At 42.0% G+C, this 20,739-nt stretch overlaps 1 protein-coding gene across 3 annotated transcripts in view; it reads right to left on the bottom strand.

Moving 5' to 3' along the window:
- The window catches only part of cacna1g (calcium channel, voltage-dependent, T type, alpha 1G subunit), a 303,314-nt gene extending 299,761 nt beyond the window's left edge, over window positions 1–3,553 (bottom strand). For all 3 annotated transcript variants that reach the window (XM_072558229.1, XM_072558230.1, XM_072558231.1), the window contains exon 1: window positions 3,447–3,553. In XM_072558229.1, the coding sequence (XP_072414330.1) occupies window positions 3,447–3,545 (99 nt within the window). In that variant the 5' untranslated portion in view covers window positions 3,546–3,553. The remainder of the gene's footprint in view (window positions 1–3,446) is intronic.
- Window positions 3,554–20,739: the final 17,186 nt, after the last annotated feature.

The raw sequence follows: 20,739 nt of genomic DNA, 5'->3' as shown, positions 1-20,739 counted from the left end.
TTCTCGTAAAGGTATGTTGACTTTGATCATACTGTGACATTCCAAATACATTGCTAAGGCTTTCTTAACAATAGGTTCCAGATTTTCCCAATAACTGATGTCACGTCAACTGTAGTTTATTTTCTTTCCTCTCCTCCTTTCTTGAACATCAATGTTAAATTTGCCTAACTTCCAATTCACTGGGGTCATTCTAAAATCTAAGGAAGAACATAACCAGCAGTTACACTGATTGTACAGTTATCTCTTATAGAACCTCACAATATAGTCCATGATGTTTCAGAAGGTTTGTCAACTTTTGGATCTTTACATTTTTCCAATGTTTTCCTGCTGCTGTCAGTGATCAGACGTTTCTCACTCTGTTGGCCCGTTGGTTTATTTCTGTTATGAATCTTGTGACTCTGAAGGCAGCCACGGTCTATCCAATTTCCTTACACCCCATGATAATTTCTCCTGTCTCTAAGGGACTAACTTGCACTTTAGCTGCTCTGCTCCTTTTTACATACTTGTCAAAATGCTTGCAATCTATATTTGTAACCTTGCAGGATTTACACTCATATTCCATTTTTGTCACCTTCTATGAACATTTTGGTGGCTCATTGTTTGTTTTTACAAAATTCTCAATCCTTAAACGTGCTGCCATTCCTTGCAATATTTGAAGTCTTTTTAAATCCAATATTATTGTTATCCTCCATAGTAAGCAATGGATGGATATTTCTTGTTTTTGTTTTAAAGTAGACTGTTTTTGATGAACATGTTGAATTGCTTCTTTAATATTTTCCCTCTGCCTATTTGCCACCATAACTGATACGTTTTATCAATCTTAGCCATTCTTTCCTCACACTTTTGTAATTAAGTTATGTCTATGTTCAAGAATTTTGCTTGCAGCTGAAGTATGTTACATTTTAACTTAACACCAAATTCAAATTTATTATAATCACTTTTTCCAGGAAATCTTTTAATTTCAGATTTCATATGTTGCAGGTCAATAGCAAAGGTTAAGAAGGAATCCCAAGGACTTATTTGGAGTTTGAAATAAGGGTAAGTAGGTGAATAAACATGTATTAAATACCTGCTTTCAAGAGATAGCGATGAATTAGGATACAAACAACATGTTATCCAAGAGCTAGCATGCACTGGGGCCTTGGCCCAAGTGATGGAGAAATTCTAGTTCAGGCTAAAGGCATTGAGAAAGAATATGTCCTGAAGGACAAATGGGTTAAACATCAGGGTGCTTAAAATCAGAGAATTATTTATGAAGCAGTGATAGTCATTTTGAAGGAATTGGCGGAGAACTTATAATAGAACAGATCATATCGGTTCCATTTTCAAGATGTACTAAAACATGTCTGGGAAATTGCAACTCCATTATACATTTTATATAGAAATCACCTTGTACTAGGCTTCAGTGTCAGGTAGTCAAATGTGAGGCAAAACCAAACAGAGTGCAGTTCAACAAATTCAGGATAGGGCACACAGGAGGTGGATTCAGGAGTCCAGGTAACTCCTGCATTGTCAAGAAAACTGCTGAGAGCTCTGTGGTTGTTAGCAGATACGATCCTTTTTTTATTTTCCACCATAACCAATATTGCTGTGAATTTTCTACGTTTGCTATCCTTCACCAAGTTCACTTGGTATCCCCCCCACTTAAAATTCAATCCTGAAAGTCACACTTTTCCTGCATCCCCAAACTATAATGTTCCTGACTAGTGTTATCATCATCATCAATTCTGTTATAGTCTGCAACAAACTGAGACCAACTTTTGTGTTGGCATCCTTTTGAATTTATTGGTTGATGTCCTCCACTGACTGTAGGACCAATTCCTCTTTACAATCCTGTTTGTACTAATCGGGAAATCAGGATAAATTGTGAACACAGTTAAATTCCTTTGTTGTTGTCTGATCACTCATTAGTTTTAATATGTGTGAACAGATATATCTGACGTATGCAGATCTGAGCTTGTACTACTTATGTACAGACACTAACAGACTATATGTATGCTAATAGGGATAAAATGAAAATATAATGGCTTTCAAATACTTCATGGCTGCTTAACCTTTGAAGGGATGTACAAGGCTTTCAAAAGAGCTTTTCCAATTTATGTCAAAACTGTCTCTGATGAAAAAAAAATCTATTCACTGTTGATCTCATGGTTTGCATTTCAAATGCACTTGTTTTTAAAGTTCTGAAACATCAGTGTACGTGTTTTGCTGCATCAAAAAGGAAAGTTGTCTTCAATTATCAAACATCATCCTGTCTCTTCCCCAATACATTAACACTGATGGATCAACATGGCAGATGGGAGTAATTTTATTTTCTTGTCCAGAATCAGGCGTAATTCATCAATCCTAACTTTTGTCAATTTGCCTTGCCCATTATCTCTTTTGTCATTGAATAATGCCACCCTCTCACAGTCCATCCCTTTTTTCAGTCTCTGCACTTCTATTCATCTCTGTCAGCTCTGGGTTCAGCTAAAAGATCAATCCATCAGAATCATTCATTGTATCAATATTGGAAACTGTTCAGACAGTTTCATCTTGTGTAAACAAATATGATGGCAGTGAAAACAAAAACTCTTCAAAGAAACAGTAAATTAATACAAGGTTAACCAAATCAAGTTTCCCCTCTCCTCTACATGTATAGAAACATTTCTTCCTGAGATCTAAGTGCACGATCTTTTCTTGGAGCTCAGCCCAGCATTCATAATAAGGACACAATCCAGCTGTATCACACAAGTGGGTTGAACATATTGCAATAGAAGGATTAAACTGATAAAACACTGTCTTCCTGCTACTGTGGTTTCTTATGGAGGTTTGTACGTAACACAGTTTGACTTGGAGCCACCACGTCATTAGAACCCTGCACCTCTGCTCCTGTATCTGTTGAGGTTTGAATTTTAAGGGTGGCAGTGTGTTATAGATCACTCAGTGGGTTGAGTTGTTATGGAAACATGCAGCTTTTTTAATGCATGGTGTAGTTTGAGAAGTGTTAGAGACTGCAGAGACTCCAACATTCCTCTTACCACACACTGACCAGGAATCTCTTCTGGCTTTACCAACAGTGATTGGAGGTGTTGGATGCATCTTACATAGAACAGAGAACAATACTTCAGGAATTCTCGAGTTAAAGATTAACCTGTGAGGCTGTGTGATGGGTACACCTTTCTGGGCTATCGCATCCTGATGTGCAGCTTGAACCATGTGCTTCTAGCTCAGTGACAGGAACACTACCCATTGTTCCATGAGACTTCCCTTGAACTCTGGGCACATGCTCTGACTAGTTTATTGTGAGGGAGGAGCACATGGAGGAGTTCCAACTTCCTAAGATGCATCTCAGAGTTAGCGAGGGGTGCCGTCGATCCCTCTCACCTTGCAGACATATCACCAACTGCCCCCATCCCTGAACATGTTCAGCATTTGTACCTGAGAGTGAAACAAAGAGAGCTCACCTGGAGAATTTTGCAGCGCTCCGAGTCACAAGTATTGTCTTCGCAGGGTTGGAACATTCCCAGGGTGACACAATTCAGTAAGATGACCAACATGCTCATCCGTTCGAACCATGTAATGGAGCGAGGAGTTAAGGAAACATCAAGACACAGACACAGCAACACATTATCACACAGACCCAGTAAGGAAACCATACATTCAAAGCTCTGAAGGTTTAGAGAAATGCTTCCCTGAACAAACAAGGCAGAAATCTGGGAGGATTAGGTCACTGTCCAGATTAACACAACCATCCTTGACTGGGGTTTGTTGGACTGGCTGTGAAACGGAACCAATCCTGTCAGTTTTCCACCTGGCAAGCTAGTCCAAGTATTTCCTTCATTGATCTGGGTTTCAGTGAAGCGCTCTCATGCACTCAGAGAGAATGCGTACTTACAAGGGTTTATATGTTCCATTACAGTAAATTGATGCTTCAAAACAGGAACTAAGCTTGTATTAAAACACTTTAACACTGTGAGGAGAGAGTCTCTCAGTGAACAGTTTGCTCCTTCAGCCCTTTCCCCTCATTTTCTGCAGATGCTGGCTCTCAATAGATCACAATGGCATGGCAATTGGAATCTCACTCAGGTGGCATCTCACTTACCTCCTACAGACAGCAGCATTATACAGCTATTTTACAAATCATGCAATAGATGTAAAGGTACATGCAGATTTGAAGGGGAGTTAGCTGGCTCTCTTTTCTCACGGCCATATTTCTGAAAGTCGGACATAGATTCCCATTGAATTGGTTCATGTTGATGGGTCACGTACCACAGCTGTTTGCCACTGTCTTCTGGATGGCTGATCAGACTGATCTCCTGCTCTTATTACTCACTATCAGAAAAGAATTACAGGCTGACAACCAACTTGTTTGACCCCATAATAAACAAAGTCAATGAGTTCTGGAGTGGGATTCGAACCCAAGATTTCTGGCCCAGATGTATGGGTGCTACCCGCGGTGAAACCTGACCTTGAAGCATGGGGTAAGGTGAAGAGACATGTGTCTGAGAACTATCACGTCCAGTGCAAGGACTGCATCCACAGCACTGTCATAATTCTGCATCAGACTCTCACCACCTCAGTCAACTGAACTAACTAAACCTCACGCTAGGGATCAGGGTGAGTTGCTCATGTGTTGTGGAACTGCACAAGTTACACGTGAATAGGGATTGTCTGAATTCTCAGATCAAAGGCATTTAGTGAGCTATCTGAGCTGAGTGGCACCAGTTCCTCAAGGACAATGGAAACATCGCAGTCTCTTTCAGGTTGGGAATTCCTGCTATCTCACCCATGAAGAAGCAGGGATTTTCTTTTTCTGTGCATGACTTGGACAGTTGGCTGAAGCTGGTGGTTTTCACATGCACTTGCACAACAGTTTTCCTGGGCAGTGGAGATTGTGGAGTTGGGAGCCCTTGTCACAACAGAACCCAATTCTGTCCTCAACAGATTAGAACCAATAAAAGATACATTTAGGAGTTGGATACTGAACTTTGGCACTGGGTTGGAGATAAAGCTCATGCTAGTGAATGCTTTGAAGCTCCCATCGCTGTTTCAAATTAACCTGAATACATGCCCAGTGTTGTGCTGTGCAATTATCATTTTTATTGGATTCCTTACACCTCTTGTCTGACTTCCTATGTCCTATTCCCATGGCAGGAGCCAACTAATATGCCCAAGTGGCTACTCCTCAGGCCTGACCCAATCATGTGAGCTCAAATGGGGTATTTCACTACTGAGACATCACAGCTTCACTGAAGTGTCATGGTGTAGAAGGAGATCATTCAGTCCATCGTACATGTACAAACGACTGACATTACCTAGTGTCAATCTCTTGCCTTTTCCCCTTGATAGAATAGTTAAGAAGGCATATGGTGTGTTAGCTTTTATTGGTAGAGGGATTGAGTTTTGGAGCCACGAGTTCACGCTGCAGCTATAGAAACCTGTGGTGCGGCTGCACTTGGAGTATCGTGTACAGCTCTGGTCACCGCATTATAGGAAGGATGTTGAAGCTTTGGAAAGAGTTCAGAGGAGATTTACCAGGATGTTGCTTGGTATGGAGGGAAGGTCTTATGAGGAAGGGTTGAGGGACTTCAGGGTGTTTTCGTTTGAGAGGTGACTTAATTGAGACATACATGATAATCAGAGGGTTAGATTGGGTGGACAGTGAGAGCCTTTTTCCTCAGATGGTGATGGCTAGCATGAGGGGACATAGCTTTAAACTAGACATAGGACAGATGTCAGAGGTAGTTTCTTTACACAGAGAGAAGTAGAGGGGTGGAACGCACTGCCTGCAACAGTAGTAGTTTTCTTTATGTCATGCCACTAAGCTCTCTATCTCTTTCCCATACTCTGTTTCATTACTGTTTGAATTTAGGATTGAGGTAGCTAACCTAAGGGCATTTAACTTGTCATTGGATAAACATATAGTTGAAAGTGGAGTAGTGCAAGTTAGAAGGGCTTCAGATTGGTTTCACAGGTTGGCGCAACATTGAGGGCTGAAGGGCCTGTACTGCGCTGTAATGTTCTATGGTCTATGTTCTAGCAAACTATTTCTATCCAAATGACCATCCAATGATCTCCTGAGTGCCACCATTGAACCTGCCTCCACCAGTTCTCCAGGCATTCCATACCATACTACCCACTCTGAAAAAGTTTTTCCAATGTCATCTGCATTGTTTGCACATTATTTTAAATCTATGCTCTCTTGTTTTTGTTCCTTTAACAAGCAGAAACAGTTTCTGCCTATCTACTCTATCCAGTTCACTTATGGTTTTGAAAACTTCAATCAAATCTGCTCTCAGCTACAGGGAGAGCAGTCCTGGAACCATTCTTGTAAATCACTTCTGCTCTCCCTCCAACACATTCACATCTGGCCTATAATGTGGTGCATACAACTGTACACAGTATTCCAGGTGATGTCTGACAAATGTCTTGTACAAGTTCAACATCACCTCCTTGTTGTTGCACTCTGTGCGCCAATTAATAAAGCCAAGGACACTATGTGAGGTTAGCTACTTCAGTCTGAAACTCAAACCATGATGAAACAGAGTACAGGAAGGAGATGGAGAGCTGAGTGAAATGGTGTGAATCAAAACAACTTCTCCCTCAATGTCAGTAAAACAAAGGAGTTGGTCATTGACTTCAGGAAGCAGAGTGGAGGACACGCCCCTGTCTAAGGTGGAGGTGGTCAAGAACTTCAAGTTCCTTGGAGTAAATATCATCAACAATGTATCCTGGTTCATCCACATGGATGTAACTGTCAAGAAAGTACACCAGCACCTCTACTTCCTCAGGGCGCTAAGGAAATTCAGTACGTCCACAATAAATCCTACCAATTGTTATCGATGCACCATAGAAAGCATCATATCCAGATGTATCACACCTTGGTACCGCTCTGAAATTACAGAGAGTTGTGAACTCAGCCCATTATATAACCAGCCTTCCTTCCATTGACTCTGTATATACTTCCTGCTGCCTCAGGGAAACAGCCAACATTATCAAAGATCCTTACCTACCCCGGTTATACTCTCTTCCATCAGGCTGAAGTTACATAGGTTTGAAAACACATCTCAAAAGATTCAAGAACAGCTTCTTCCCTGCTGTTATCAGATTTATGAACAGATCTCTCAAAAATGAGAAATTATGTTTCTCTACACCTTTGCTGTAGCTATAATACTATATTCTGCATTCTGTTCTATTACCCTGATGTTGTTGTGTAAGGTATGATTTGCCTCGATAGCACGCAAGACAATACTTTTTACTGTAACTCGATACATGCAACAATCATAAATCAAATCAAATCAAAGTCTACATGAGCACAGTCTCAGTTTCTCCTCTTGTCTTGTGTTGCCTTCCTGATGCATCTGTGGTGGGTAAGGCTTCCTGCCAACATCATGTCAATGAGCGTGTAAAATAACCCCTCAAATATTGTCAGAAACATTCTCCTGAAACATCCATTCTGTTTTCCTCCACAGACCTGCTACCCAGTCGACTGAGCACACTAACAATCATCTCTGCTTATTTCAGCCTCCCAGCTTCTGCAGTGTTTTGCTTGTATGGGATGCTCAGCTTTAAAGCAACCAAAATGCCCAGCCATTAGACTTTCAAAGTCTAACGAATGACAGCCTGTTCCTCCGGGCTGACAAATCTCCATTCTTAATAACAGGAAATAGATAAAGAAAATCATTTTGACAGATTAACTGATAAATAAATACAGAGCAATTGCAACGAGATTGTTATAATTGCCATCCAGCTGTCTGTTACTGTGAGTTCTGCTGACAAAACCAGATATACAACAGGTTAGGATCTTAGTCGGTAATTCCTCTTTGTGAAGGCTGGTTTCTATGTCTGCAACCAACCCACACTGATGTGAATTTGGCAGGGAAAATTGCTCTGGTGAGTGCCCACCACTTTTGTCCCCCACATAAACAGTCAGATGGCATAAGATTAAATAAAGAAAGAAGGAACTTGTATTTACATGGCACCTTCTTCTATTGGACTGTTCCAAAACATTTCCACAGATGGCTAACTACTTTTGAAATGTGGCCACTGTTGCAGCGTAGGAAATACAATTTGCATTCACAAACCCCCACAAACAGGAGGAAGAAAAATTAACTGCTCCTCAGTGGTATTGGTTTGAGGCATAAATATCAAACAGGACACAAGTGAGTGCTCTTTGAAAAGGTGAATCCACCTGAGAGGGCAAGCAGACATTCACAATTTAACGCCCCATGTGAGTAGCAGTGTGGCACTCCTTCAGTACTGTACTAGAATGCCAGCCTGCATGATACACTAATGTCCCAACAGCAGGCTGGAATCTACAGCCCTCTGAATCAGAGTCAAGTGCACAACTGAGCCCTGTTTCGACATTAAACAATCCAGCATGACAGCACTTGATTTTGAATACCCTTTACATTCTCTCGAGCTCAAGGTGAGCATCACAGAGCCCCTTGAGGGTATTTGGCTCTGAGTTTAGCTACACACTGCAGACAGAGATGTGGAGTTGAAACTATTAGCATCAGGCGAGAAGGGATAAACCAGCACCCTTTCCTATTTTATGTCAACCTCCTCAGTTAGTCACAACAAAGATTTAAGTTATTTCTAGCTCAAGGTTGTAAGTCCCTCCAGTTAAAATGCAGATTAGATTAGATTCCCTTCAGTATGGAAATGGGCCCTTTGACCCAACAAGTCCACACTGACTCTCCAAAGAGTAACCCATCCTACCCTATGTTTACCCCTGACTAATGCATCTTACATTATGGGCAATTTAGAATGGCCAATTCACCTAACCTGCACATCTTTGAATTGTGGGAGGAAACTGGAGCACCTGAAGGAAACCCAGACAGACACGGGGAGAATGTGCAAACTCCACACAGACAGTCACCCGAGGCTGGAATCGAACCTGGGTCCCTGGTGCTGTGAGGCAACAGTGCTAACCACTGAGTCACCGTGTGGCCTGCTGTAGTTACCTATTTTTACTGTAAACAATAGGCTAATCACAGGTTTCCTTGAGTTAAAGAACAAAAGCAATAAATGCAACCTGAAGCATAAAGCTTTCATACACACATAGTCATGATTTGGTGATGCCGGTGTTGGACTGGGGTGTACAAAGTTAAAAATCACACAACACCAGGTTATAGTCCAACAGGTTTAATTGGAAGCACACTAGCTTTTGGAGCTAGGGTTGAGATTCCAGTATATAGGAAGAAAAAAGAATCAGCAGTTTTAAATAGTTTGGGTGTCTCTCAGGCATGTTCGACTGATTGATTAGTTTCTTGGATAATGCCAGTCGTTACAAATATTGCAGTTACCTTCTGGGTCTTTAGATCTCTTCCAGTCAATGATATCAAACTGAGCACTTCTCTGCTTGGAATTAAGAAAGAGAGAGAGAGAGAGAATATTTCTTAGTCGGTGTTCAGTTCTTCCTTATTTATTCTATCTCATTTGGTCTGCCAAATAAAAACCTCCTTGAAATAGGATTTAGCTGCTGAGATTATAGTTTCCACACTTGGTAACTGTAGGGAGGTGTTTCATCTCCAATATGTAGAGATTCTCACAACGGTGTAAAGGAAAAAAAGAAACGAGGAGGAAATTTTCACCTGCTCTTTGGAAAAATATTAATTTCGGGTCAGACTGTCTTTGGTCTAATCCACATCTGTTTCATGAAACTTGGCCAAACTGTATGAATCAAATGCTCCCTTTGATGATTTAAAATATGCACGTTTTTGCCCTTTTATAAAACTATTTCTTTCCATAAATACTCCAGGTTTTAAACTGACTGATGGAATTCAACAATAAATAGCCCAGATTTTATATCATCATAACAAGATCACCCACCATTCAATGAGCTGTGATCTTTTTGAATGGGAGAGTATGCTTGAAGGGCTGAACAGTCTATTCCTGCACCTAATTCCTATGTTCTTATGTAGATAGCTGTCTCTCTGCAGAGGTAACATGCATAGCTCAGCTCTAGGTTAGAGGGTTTTTAAATGTTGCAAACTAGTGAACAAAAGAAGCTCAGCTATAATTATATAAGTCACCGAGTCATGGTTAGAGTTTAGGTATCTGTCTTCTTTGCCATTCTAATGCCCTGCCTTCTCCTGGCATTACTGCTTCATGAGGCATTCTCACGGGTGCCAGTATCTTCTGACCCCTCTCTGGTTATTTTGATGTAACTTTAACCTCATCAATTAAGTGGGGAATGGGGCCTTTCCAATCAGTCAGTAGTTTTGCATCACACTCAATTTTCGCTTCTGCTGAAATTGATGCAGTATAATTAAGCATGATGTCACATTGGCATAAACCAAGCTAACTTGTCCATAGTGTCCGGGGATGTGCAGACGAGATGGGTTAGCTATGGGGAATGCAGAGTTAGAGTTATAGGGTGGGGGGAGGGAGCTCTTTGGAGGGTCGGTGTGAACATGATGGACCAAGTGACCTGCTTCCACACTTTGGGGATTCTATGGTTCTTTGATGCTATGAATTAATAAATAAACAGTAGAAATAAAAGAAGCAGAGTTAAAAGGAAAGAAAAACGTCCAGATCTTAAAGTCCCATCTCAATAAAGGTGTATGGAATAGCTAAGCTCAATTGCACCATGACAGACAGGAGGAGGCAGTTAGCTTAGCCCATTGGTGGGCTCTTCCTGGCCTCTAGATCCTAATCTTAGTAGTACACTTTGATCACGGAGGGATCACTGCAGAGTTGGTCCAGTGGATGTGAGACATAACTCAGAAGTCGCAGATTTACCCAAATACAAAGGGGTGATTTCATAACAGCTTATTAAAAGATCCCAGTTTAAATATAAGCTAAATTAGCAGAAAGGCGCATGATTGGAAGAAGCAAAAATGGCCTTTAGTAGAGTGATATACTCTTCTTGTCGAATGTGGGTGTTCAGACAGAGTTTACATGTTAATGAGGATTATATCTGCAATAGGTTGCGAATCCTATCAGATCGAATGGATCGGTTGGAGAGACAGTTCGAGGCAATGGGGAGTTTACAAGAGCAAGAGGATGTCATGGATGGCATTAAAAGGAAGGGAGAAAAGTTGCAGATACAGTCACATAGATGTGTTAACTCCAGGAAAGGTAAGAGAGGTAGGCAGCTACTGCAGGAGTATTCTGTGGCAATCCCCATTTCAAACAAGTATGCTGTTTTGGAAAATGTAGGGGGTGATGGATTCTCAGGGTAATGTAGCACGAACAGTCAAGTTTCTGGTATTGAGATTGGCTCTAATGCAATGAGGGGACGTCTGGTTCCAAGAAATCAATTGTATTAGGTGAATCTCTAGTCCAAGGCATAGATAGATATTTCTGTGGCCAACAGCAAAAAATCAGAATGGTGTGTTGCCTCCCTGGTGCCAGGATCAAGTTTATCTCAGAGAGAGTGCAGACTGTTCTCAAGGGGGAGAGGGCCCAGCAGGAGGTCATTGTACACATTGGCACCAATGACATAGGAAGAGAAAAGGATGAGATTCTGAAGGGAGATTACAGAGAGTTAGGCAGGAATTTAAAAAGGACGTCCTTGAGGGTGGTAATATCTGGATTACTCCCAGTGCTATGAGCTAGTGAGGGTAGGAATAAGAGGATAGAGCAGATGAATGCATGGGTGAGGAGCTGGTGCATGGGAGAAGGATTCCCATTTTGGATCATTGGAATCTCTTCTGGAGTAGAAGTGGCCTGTACAAGAAGGACGGATTGCACCTGAATTAGAAGGGGACTAATATATTGGTGGGGAGATTTGCTAGAGCTGCTCTGGATGATTGAAACTAATAAGCTGGGGAGTAGGGAGGTGGGTGGGGGTGGGACCCAGGGAGATAGTGAGGAAAGAGATCAATCTGAGACTGATACAGTTGAGAAAGGAAGCGAGTCAAACAGTCAGGGCAGGCCGGGACATTGCAGAGAACAAGGTAGGACTGATAAATTAAACTGGATTTATTTCAATGCAAGAGGCCTAACAGGGAAGGCAGATGAACCCGGGCATGGTTAGGAACATGGGACTGGGATATCATAGCAATTACAGAAACATGGCTCAGGGATGGACAGGATTGGCAGCTTTATGTTCCAGGATACGAATGCTATAGGAAGGACAGAAAGGGAGGCAAGAGAGGAGGGGGAGTAGCATTTTTGATAAGGGATAGCATTACAGCTGTCCTGTGGGAGAATATTCCTGGAAATACATCCAGGGAAGTTATTTGGGTGGAACTGAGAAATAAGAAAGGGATGATCACCTTATTGGGATTGTATTATAGATCCCCTAATAGTCAGAGGGAAATTGAGAAACAAACTTGTAAGGAGATCTCAGTTATCTGTAAGAATAATAGGGTGGTTATGGTAGGGGATTTTAACTTTCCAAACATAGACTGGGACTGCCATAGTGTTAAGAGTTTAGATGGAGAAGAATTTGTTAAGTGTGTACAAGACAATTTTCTGATTCAGTATGTGGATGTACCTACTAGAGAAGGTGCAAAACTTGACCTACTCTTTGGAAATAAGGCAGGGCAGGTGACTGAGGTGTCAGTGGGGGAGCACTTTGGGGCCGGCGACCATAATTCTATTAGTTTTAAAATAGTGATGGAAAAGGACAGACCAGGTCTAAAAGTTGAAGTTTTAAAGTGGAGAAAGGCTAATTTTGACAGTATTAGGCAAAAACTTTCAAAAGCTGATTGGGGCAGATGTTCGCAGGTAAAGGGACGACTGAAGATTGGGAAGCCTTCAGGAATGAGATAACGAGAGTCCAGAGAAAGCATATTCCTGTTAGGGTGAAAGGAAAGGCTGGTAGGTATAGGGAATCCTGGATGACTAAAGAAGTTGAGGGTTTGGTTAGGAAAAAGAAGGAAGCATATGTCAGGTATAGACAGGATAGATTGAGTGATATGTAAGTGGGAAACCAGGAGGGCAAAAAGGGGATATGAGATAGCTTTGGCAAATAAGGTTAAGGAAAATCCAAAGGGTTTTTACAAATATATGAAGGACAAAAGAGTAACTAGGGAGACAATAGAGCCCCTCAAAGATGAGCAAGGCGGCCTTTGCATGGAACTTTAGGAGATGGGGGAGATACTAAACGAGTATTTTGCATCAACGTTTACTGTGGAAAAGGCAGGTACAGAATGTTGGGAAATAGATAGTGACATCTTGAAAAATGTCCACATTACGGAGGAGGAAGTGCTGGATGTCTTGAAATGCATAAAAGTTAATAAATCATCAAGACTTGATCAGGTGTACCCTAGAACTCTGTGGGAAGCTAGAGAAGTGATTGCTGGGGCCCTTGCTGAGATATTTGTATCATCGATAATCACAGGTGAGGTGCCGGAAGACTGGAGGTTGGCTAACATGGTGCCACTGTTTAAGTAAGGTGGTAAGGACAAGCCAGGGAACTATAGACCAGTGAGCCTGACGTCGGTGGTGGTAGGTTGTTGGAGGGAATCCTGAGGGACAGGATGTACATGTATTTGGAAAGGCAAGGACTGATTAGGGATAGTCAACATGGCTTTGTGCGTGGGAAATCATGTCTCACAAAGTTGATGAAATTTTTTGAAGAAGAAACAAAGAGGATTGATGAGGGTAGAGCGGTAGATGTGATCTATATGGACTTCAGTAAGGTGTTTGATAAGGTTCCCCATGGGAGACTGGTTACCAAGGTTAGATCTCATGGAATACAGGGAGAACTAGCCATTTGGATACAGAACAGGCTCAAAGGTAGATGACAGAGGGTGGTTGTGGAGGGTTGTTTTTCAGACTGGAGGCCTGTGACCACAAGGATCGGTGCTGGGTCCACTACTTTTCATCATTTATATAAATGATTTGGATGTGAGCACAAGAGTTATAGTTAGTACGTTTGTAGATGACACCAAATTTGGAGGTGTAGTGGACAGCGAAGAAGGTTATCTCAGATTACAATGGGATCTTGATCAGATGGGCCAATGGGCTGAGAAGTGGCAGATGGAGTTTAATTTAGATAAATGGGAGGTGCTGTATTTTGGGAAAGCAAATCTTAGCAGGATTTATACATTTAATGGTAAGATCCTGGGGAGTGTTGCTGAACAAAGAGACCTTGGAGTGCAGGTTCATTGCTCCTTGAAAGTGAAGTCGCAGGTAGATAGGATAGTGAAGAAGGCGTTTGGTATGCTTTTCTTTATTGGTCAGAGTATTGAGTACAGGAGACATGTTCAAGGGAGGTCATATTGCAGCTGTACAAGACATTGGTTAGGCCACTTCTGGAATATTGCGTGCAAATCTGGTCTCCTTCCTATTGGAAGGATGCTGTGAAACTTGAAAGGGTTCAGAAAAGATTTACAAGAATGTTGCCTGGGTTGGAGGATTTGAACTATAGGGAGAGGCTGTTTTCCCTGGAGTGTTGGAGGCTGAGGGGTGACCTTATAGAGGTTTATGAAATCATGAGGGGAATGGATAGGATAAATAGACAAAGTCCCTTCCCTGGGGTCAGGGAATCCAGAACAAGAGGGCATAAGTTTAGGGTGAAAGGGGAAAGATATAAAAGAGACCTAAGGGGCAACGTTTTTACACAGAGGGTGGTACGTGTATGGAATGAGCTGCTAGAGGAAGTGGTGGAGGCTAGTATGATTGCAACATTTAAAAGGCATTTGGATGGGTATATGAATAGGAAGGGTTCAGAGGGATATGGGCCAGGTGCTGGCAGGTGGGACCAGATTAGGTTGGGATATCTGGTCGGCATGGATGAGTTGGACTGAAGGGTCTGTTGCCATGCTGTACATATCTATGACTCTATGACTCTAACTTATGTGAACGCAACTTTGGTCCGGGATTAAACAAAGCATGGGGAAGCACAGGGATATCAATCCCAGTGGATAGTGAGAATAGTTTCTTCAGAAAAAGTTACATTGGACCCATCCACGGATGAAGCTGCCCTCTGCAGCTGGAGGAGACAGGTTCTGCTCTCTTTATACTTCCTTATGAGGATGTTTTTGTTAGACTAAAGCCACTTTGAACCATTTCTTCCTGACCAGAACAATCTTTCTGTCATTTGCGATAGTTGTTTGTCTTTTCCTGACATTGACTCAGATGGTTGATTTGCATATTGATCAGGATCGAGTCTGCACTTTATCAGGCTTTAGAAATGTCTTCTTTTGGGGCCTGTGTTTGTGTATGGCTTTTGCAGAGATAACAGACTTACATTATCCTACATTAGCAGCCTGCTGTTGGTAGTTTCTTAGTAACAGGGAGAGCAATTTCTATAATAATCAATTAATTTTATAAGATTTTTATCAGGATATTAGAAAGCTGTTTGTTTATCATCTTGACAATCTGATGGTCTGACATAATAAATACCCTTATAGAGGCTGATTTTTAGTCCATTGATATGTGCTTCACCCAAGGACTGAAAATATCCATCCACCTCAATATTTCTAAATGAAAATACGTAAGATACACTGATTGAATCCAGCCATATATTCTGATAGAAAAGTCTGACAAAGGATGCACCTTTGCTTATTGTTATGCAACTAGTTTAAAAACCTATAATGAAAGTCCATTTTACGCCTGCCAGCAGAGAGGGTCACATTGTGACTGATCAATGCTACCCAGCACGGTGTCAAATCGATTGATCTGATTGAGTTCCATTCAGCCTGATTCACTATATTCAAAATGTGTAGCAATGGACTGGCGATGGAGCTTGGGCAGCAGCCCATCAATTCAAATCCTGCCATGGCAAAGTGTGAGCCCGGCTCAGTAAATCAGGACCGGCACCAAGACATCGTCATGGCAACCCCCCACACATTTACAGATGCCCTTCAGGCAAGGGAGACTGCTATCCTTGCTCATGCCAGCTTGAGTGAGGCTCCAATCCAATCTCACATATTTCCTACTGAGCAAGCCACTCAGGTGTAACAGCATCGCTTCAAAGGAACTTCCACGTTAGTGCATCACAGGAAGGGCAATCACTGGGGCCTTTCCAACCACATTCAAATCCCAAGAACAAACTGCCTAACAGTGTGGTATGGGACTGAGCCTCCAGTCATCTTGTTGCAGACAGCATGTCACTCCAGTCTGGTGCTAACCTGGTAAAATGTTCATCTTGTTAAACACGTTGCTCATCCATCCATCACATTTGTTGGTAATAATGTGTAGAATGAGAGGTACTGGGGAAAATGAAATGCCAGAAAGATAATTCCAATAGAGAAAAACATTATGAAGATTCAAATAAGACACAAACATCCTGTTCTCTTCCAGAGAAATCATGAAATTTTCTTCCCCTACTGCTTCCCTGATCACTGACTTACACAGGCTTCTGGTGTCAAATAATGGGAAAATTCTCATCTGTGTATTCGCCTTCCTCCAAGGTCTCACTTTTCCCTCTTTCTATAATCTCCTCCAGTCCCACTAATCCTCCACCAGACATGTATACCTCTGAATAAAGCCTCTTGACTATCTCGGATTTTAATCTCTCCACCATTTGTGACTGCACTTTCAATTCCTTGGATCCCAAGCTCTGGCATTGCTCCCTGGCACCTCTCAGTTTTGCTTTGCTCCGTTCAGACATGCTGTTACATCCACCTCTCTGTCCCAGCTTTTAGTGATCTGGCCTAATATCTCCTTATGTGGCTGGGGCTTAGATTTCCTTTTATCTTTGTTCTGTGAAGCTCCTCAGGATATTTTCTTGTTGCTGAAAACGCTTTGTATTGGGATCTGGTTCTCCTCAGAATATTTATAACTCTGGTCAGCCTGACACAAATAAATCTCGGTTCCAAATTCAACTTGAACTCTAGCCATGGACATTGTACCTTCAACTAGGTCAGAATTCTGGAGCTGTCCATCCAACTTCATTGGAGAAGCAGTACCACTAGCAATACTCTTATCCCAAAGAATATGAAGATAAACTCTTGACTGTTCCACTGTTATTAAAAGCCTCCCCCACTCATACTACTTTTGTACTGTAGGCTTCAGTCTGCTTAAGCACTCCCTGGAGATTTTTTCAGGGAATGGGCAGTAATTACTGACTTAAAGAAGAAGATCATATTTCAAAGAGACAGTATTTACACATAGCACAGAGTTGTACTATGGTTTTAAATCTCTCTGATCCCATTTTAAGGTAAACACTTGTCTGTGTAAATCCCCATTTCACTGCAGCTCTTGAGATAATTCCAAACCCTCCCCAGCTCTGCACAAACACAACAGACACTACTATCAGTCACTCTTGATGTTCTTTCAAACAAGCCATCTCAATGAAGAAGGCTATCTAAGATTACAAAGGGATTGTGATCAATTGAGCCAATGGGCTGAGGAGTAGCAAATGGGGTTTAATTTGGATAAATGATAAGTATTGCATTTTGGTAAAACAGACAAGGGCAGGACTTATATGTTAATGGTAGGGCCTGTGTATTGAAAGTGGTATCACAGGTAGACAGGGTGGTGAAGAAGGTGTTTGGCATGCTTGCTTTCATTGCTCAGATCTTTGAGTATAGAAATTGGGATGACATGAAAGACCCTCCTTCTCCACCCTTGCCTGAGGTATGATGATCCTCAAGTTGAACTCATCACCCCTTTCTAATGAGACAGCAGCCCTGTAGTCTGGTAAGACTATGGCAACTTGAAAATAAAGTAAGTAAAGCAAATAACATACTTTTTGAAGTGTACTTACTGTCGTAGGATGGGAAACATACCAACCAGAAGGTGCACAGCAAATCTCTGCAAACAACAGTTTCAATGTTGGATCACTTTTGTGAAGTTAATTGAAGGAAATTTATTGGTCACCAGGGATAACTCATCAAAATAGTGCTGTGGGATCTAAAACATCAAGCCAAGCTGGCAGATGGACCTTTGTTTAACATCTCATCCAAAGGATAACATTGCAACTCTTCTTCAGTATTCAACGGAGAGTTGGGCTTCATTTCTTGTACACCCTCACGTAAACCCTGAACAAGAAATGCTCCAATTCAGAGACAAAAGTGTTACCAAGTGAGATAGAGCTGACCGTTTTGATCAATTTGGTAGATTGATAGATCAATAGAAAAGTAGAAAAGAGGATTTTGTTGTTTTTAATCATATAATGGGATGTTGGCAGTGCTAACAAGATCAGACTATGTTGCTCTAATTTCCCCATGAGATTATTTCAGAGCATAGTTAAGAATTAACAATGTTGCTGTGGGTCTGAAGTCATGTAGGCTAGCCTAAGTAAGGATGGCAGTTTCCTTCCACGAAGGGCATTAGTGAAGCAGATGGGTTTTTTCAATGATAGATGATGGTTTTATAGTCAAAATTACTGAGACGAGCTTTCAATTCCCGATTTTCTTCAATTAAATAAAAATTCCAACTGATGTCAAACTGGTGGGGTTTGCTTTGGGTCTCTGGGTTACTAGTCCAATGACATTACCAGGAGAAAGGGAGGACTGCAGATGCTGGAGATTAGAGTTGAGAGTATGGTGCTGGAAAAGCACAACAAGTCAGGCAGCATGCTAATGAAGAACTTATGCTCGAAACGTCGACTCTCCTGCTTCTTGGATGCTGCCTGACCAGCTGTGCTTTTCCAGCACCACACTCAGTGACATTACCAATACATCATCATTCTCACTGATTCCAATTTGGCAAGATTGGAACTCAGTTCCACAGTCGGGAAGATTTGAATGCACTGCATCATCAGGCCCCAGCGTAAATCTCCAAACAATCAGGCAAAGCTGAAGACCTTTCAGATTTGTTGAAGGAACCTCAGTCCAGGTCTGGGAGATTGGTGAGAGTTGCGGTTTAGAATGCTTTATTCCGCTCTGCGACAGTTCCTTCAAACTCGAGAACAAAGATACAGCTACAATCCTGCAGATCGCAGGACAATTTAAAAACTAAGTAGCAAGAACAAGAAGTGCCATTTTCAAAGTCTAGACTCCTAATGTATTATGGATTAAATATGAGTAAATCCTTTGTGAGAATCAAGTGGTGTTATTTATGACCCTGCTGAGTGCTTATGAGTTTGATGAGTCATGTGGGTTTTACTTTTTCCATTCCTATTTTTCTTTTTGTCTCCTGGTTTCTGAAGAAAAATCAATGTGAGGAGCAATTGATTCAAAATACTGGAAGCGGCTTATAGTCCGCAGTAATTTCACGAAACAAGCTCGATTGCCTGCAGAGGCTGCAAAGTAACTTTTTTATTATTTGTTCAAGGAATGTGGGCATTGCTGGATGGGCCACTGTTCCAGCTGGTCCCTTATTGCCCTTGAGAAGGTGATGGTGAGCTGCCTTCTTCAACCACTGCAGTCTCTAAGGTACAGGGGCACAGACAGTCCTGTTAGGGAGGGTGGGGGGGGGGTGGGGGAGGGGGTGGGGGGGGGTTCCAGGATTTTGACCCAGTGACAGTGAGGGAATGGAGATGTATTTTCAAGCCAGGATGGTGAGTGGCTTGGAGGGGAACTTGCTAGTGATGGTGTACCCATGTACCTGCTGCCCTTGAACATGGTAGTGGTTGAGGGCTTACAGGGCGTTAGTAGAAGAGTGTTGGTGAGGTTCTGCAGTGTACATTGTTGATGGTATTTACAGCTCTCACTATACAAAGTGGTGAAGGGAGTAGGATGCTGAAAGTTTTGGATGGAAGGCCAATCAAGTGGGCTGCTTTGTTCTGGATAGTGCCAAGCTTCTTGAGTGCTGTTGGAGTTGCACTCATTCAGGCAAATGATGAGTATTCCAAAACACTCCTGACTTATGGCCTTGGAGATGGTGGACAGGCTTTGGGAAGACAGGAAATCAGTTAATCATTGCTGAATTCTGAGCCTCTGTCCTGTAGCCACCAAATTTATATGGTAAGCTTGGTTCGGTTTCTGGTCAATGGTGCCAGGATGCTGGCTAGGGGAGATTTCATGATGGCAATGCCATTGAATGTCAAGGAGTGACAGATTCTCCCTCTATTCAAGATGGCCACTGCCTGGCACTTGTGTAGTGTAGGTGTTACTGACCACTTGTCAGCCCAAGTCTGGATGTTGTACCTTGCTGCGTGTAGTCACAGACTGTTTCAGGATCTGAGGAGTTGTGAATAATGTTGAACATTATACAATCATCAGTGGACATTGCCATTTCTGAGGCACTCTTATTTACCTCAGGGGTGTAGCTCTTCCGTCACTGTGAACATCCCACAGCACAGCTTACAAAACACAAGACTCAAAGTCATCATTTTTCTTAGTCTCACAAGTCACGCAGGTTGAAGCTAACCTTATTCCACATCAGGACAGAGGGATATCACTTCATGATTCCCTTTCTACGCTTGCTATCTGCATGTATCAATTGGGACAGAGGGCTTCCCTTAGGGTGAGAGTTCATGCTTTCTCAGCAACTTGTTCATTTTTTCTCATCTTTATTATCAGCTCAACAATTATACAAAATAAGTTTTCGACATAATAGTATGTGCCAAGATGTTTCATACGAACTGATACCGAGCAATGTCAGATCAGCTGTGATCCTACTGAATGGTGGAGCAGGATCCAGGCTGTTCGATTTTGTTGGCAACATGTAACGTTAGGGTAGATGACCAAAGTTTGGTCAAAGAGGTGGGTTTAAAGGAGCAGCTTAAAGGAGCAAGGAAAGGGAGAGAGGTTAGGAAACTCTAGTCTTTGGGGGTTTAAACTCTAAAGGGACAACCTTGAAAGATAGAGGAGTAAGTGTTGGTGATATTTTTGAGAGTTGTGGGGTTGGAGAAGATTATAGAGAAAGGGAAGGGTGAGACCATGGAGAGATATGGAAACAAGGATGAAGCTTTTTAACATCTAAACATTGACTTTGTGTCTCCTTATTCTGGTGCCTCTGTCA

Source organism: Chiloscyllium punctatum, chromosome 39 (genome assembly GCF_047496795.1).
Source record: "Chiloscyllium punctatum isolate Juve2018m chromosome 39, sChiPun1.3, whole genome shotgun sequence".
NCBI classification, from domain to species: Eukaryota; Metazoa; Chordata; class Chondrichthyes; order Orectolobiformes; family Hemiscylliidae; genus Chiloscyllium; species Chiloscyllium punctatum.
This window is presented reverse-complemented; position numbering and strand designations above follow the sequence as displayed.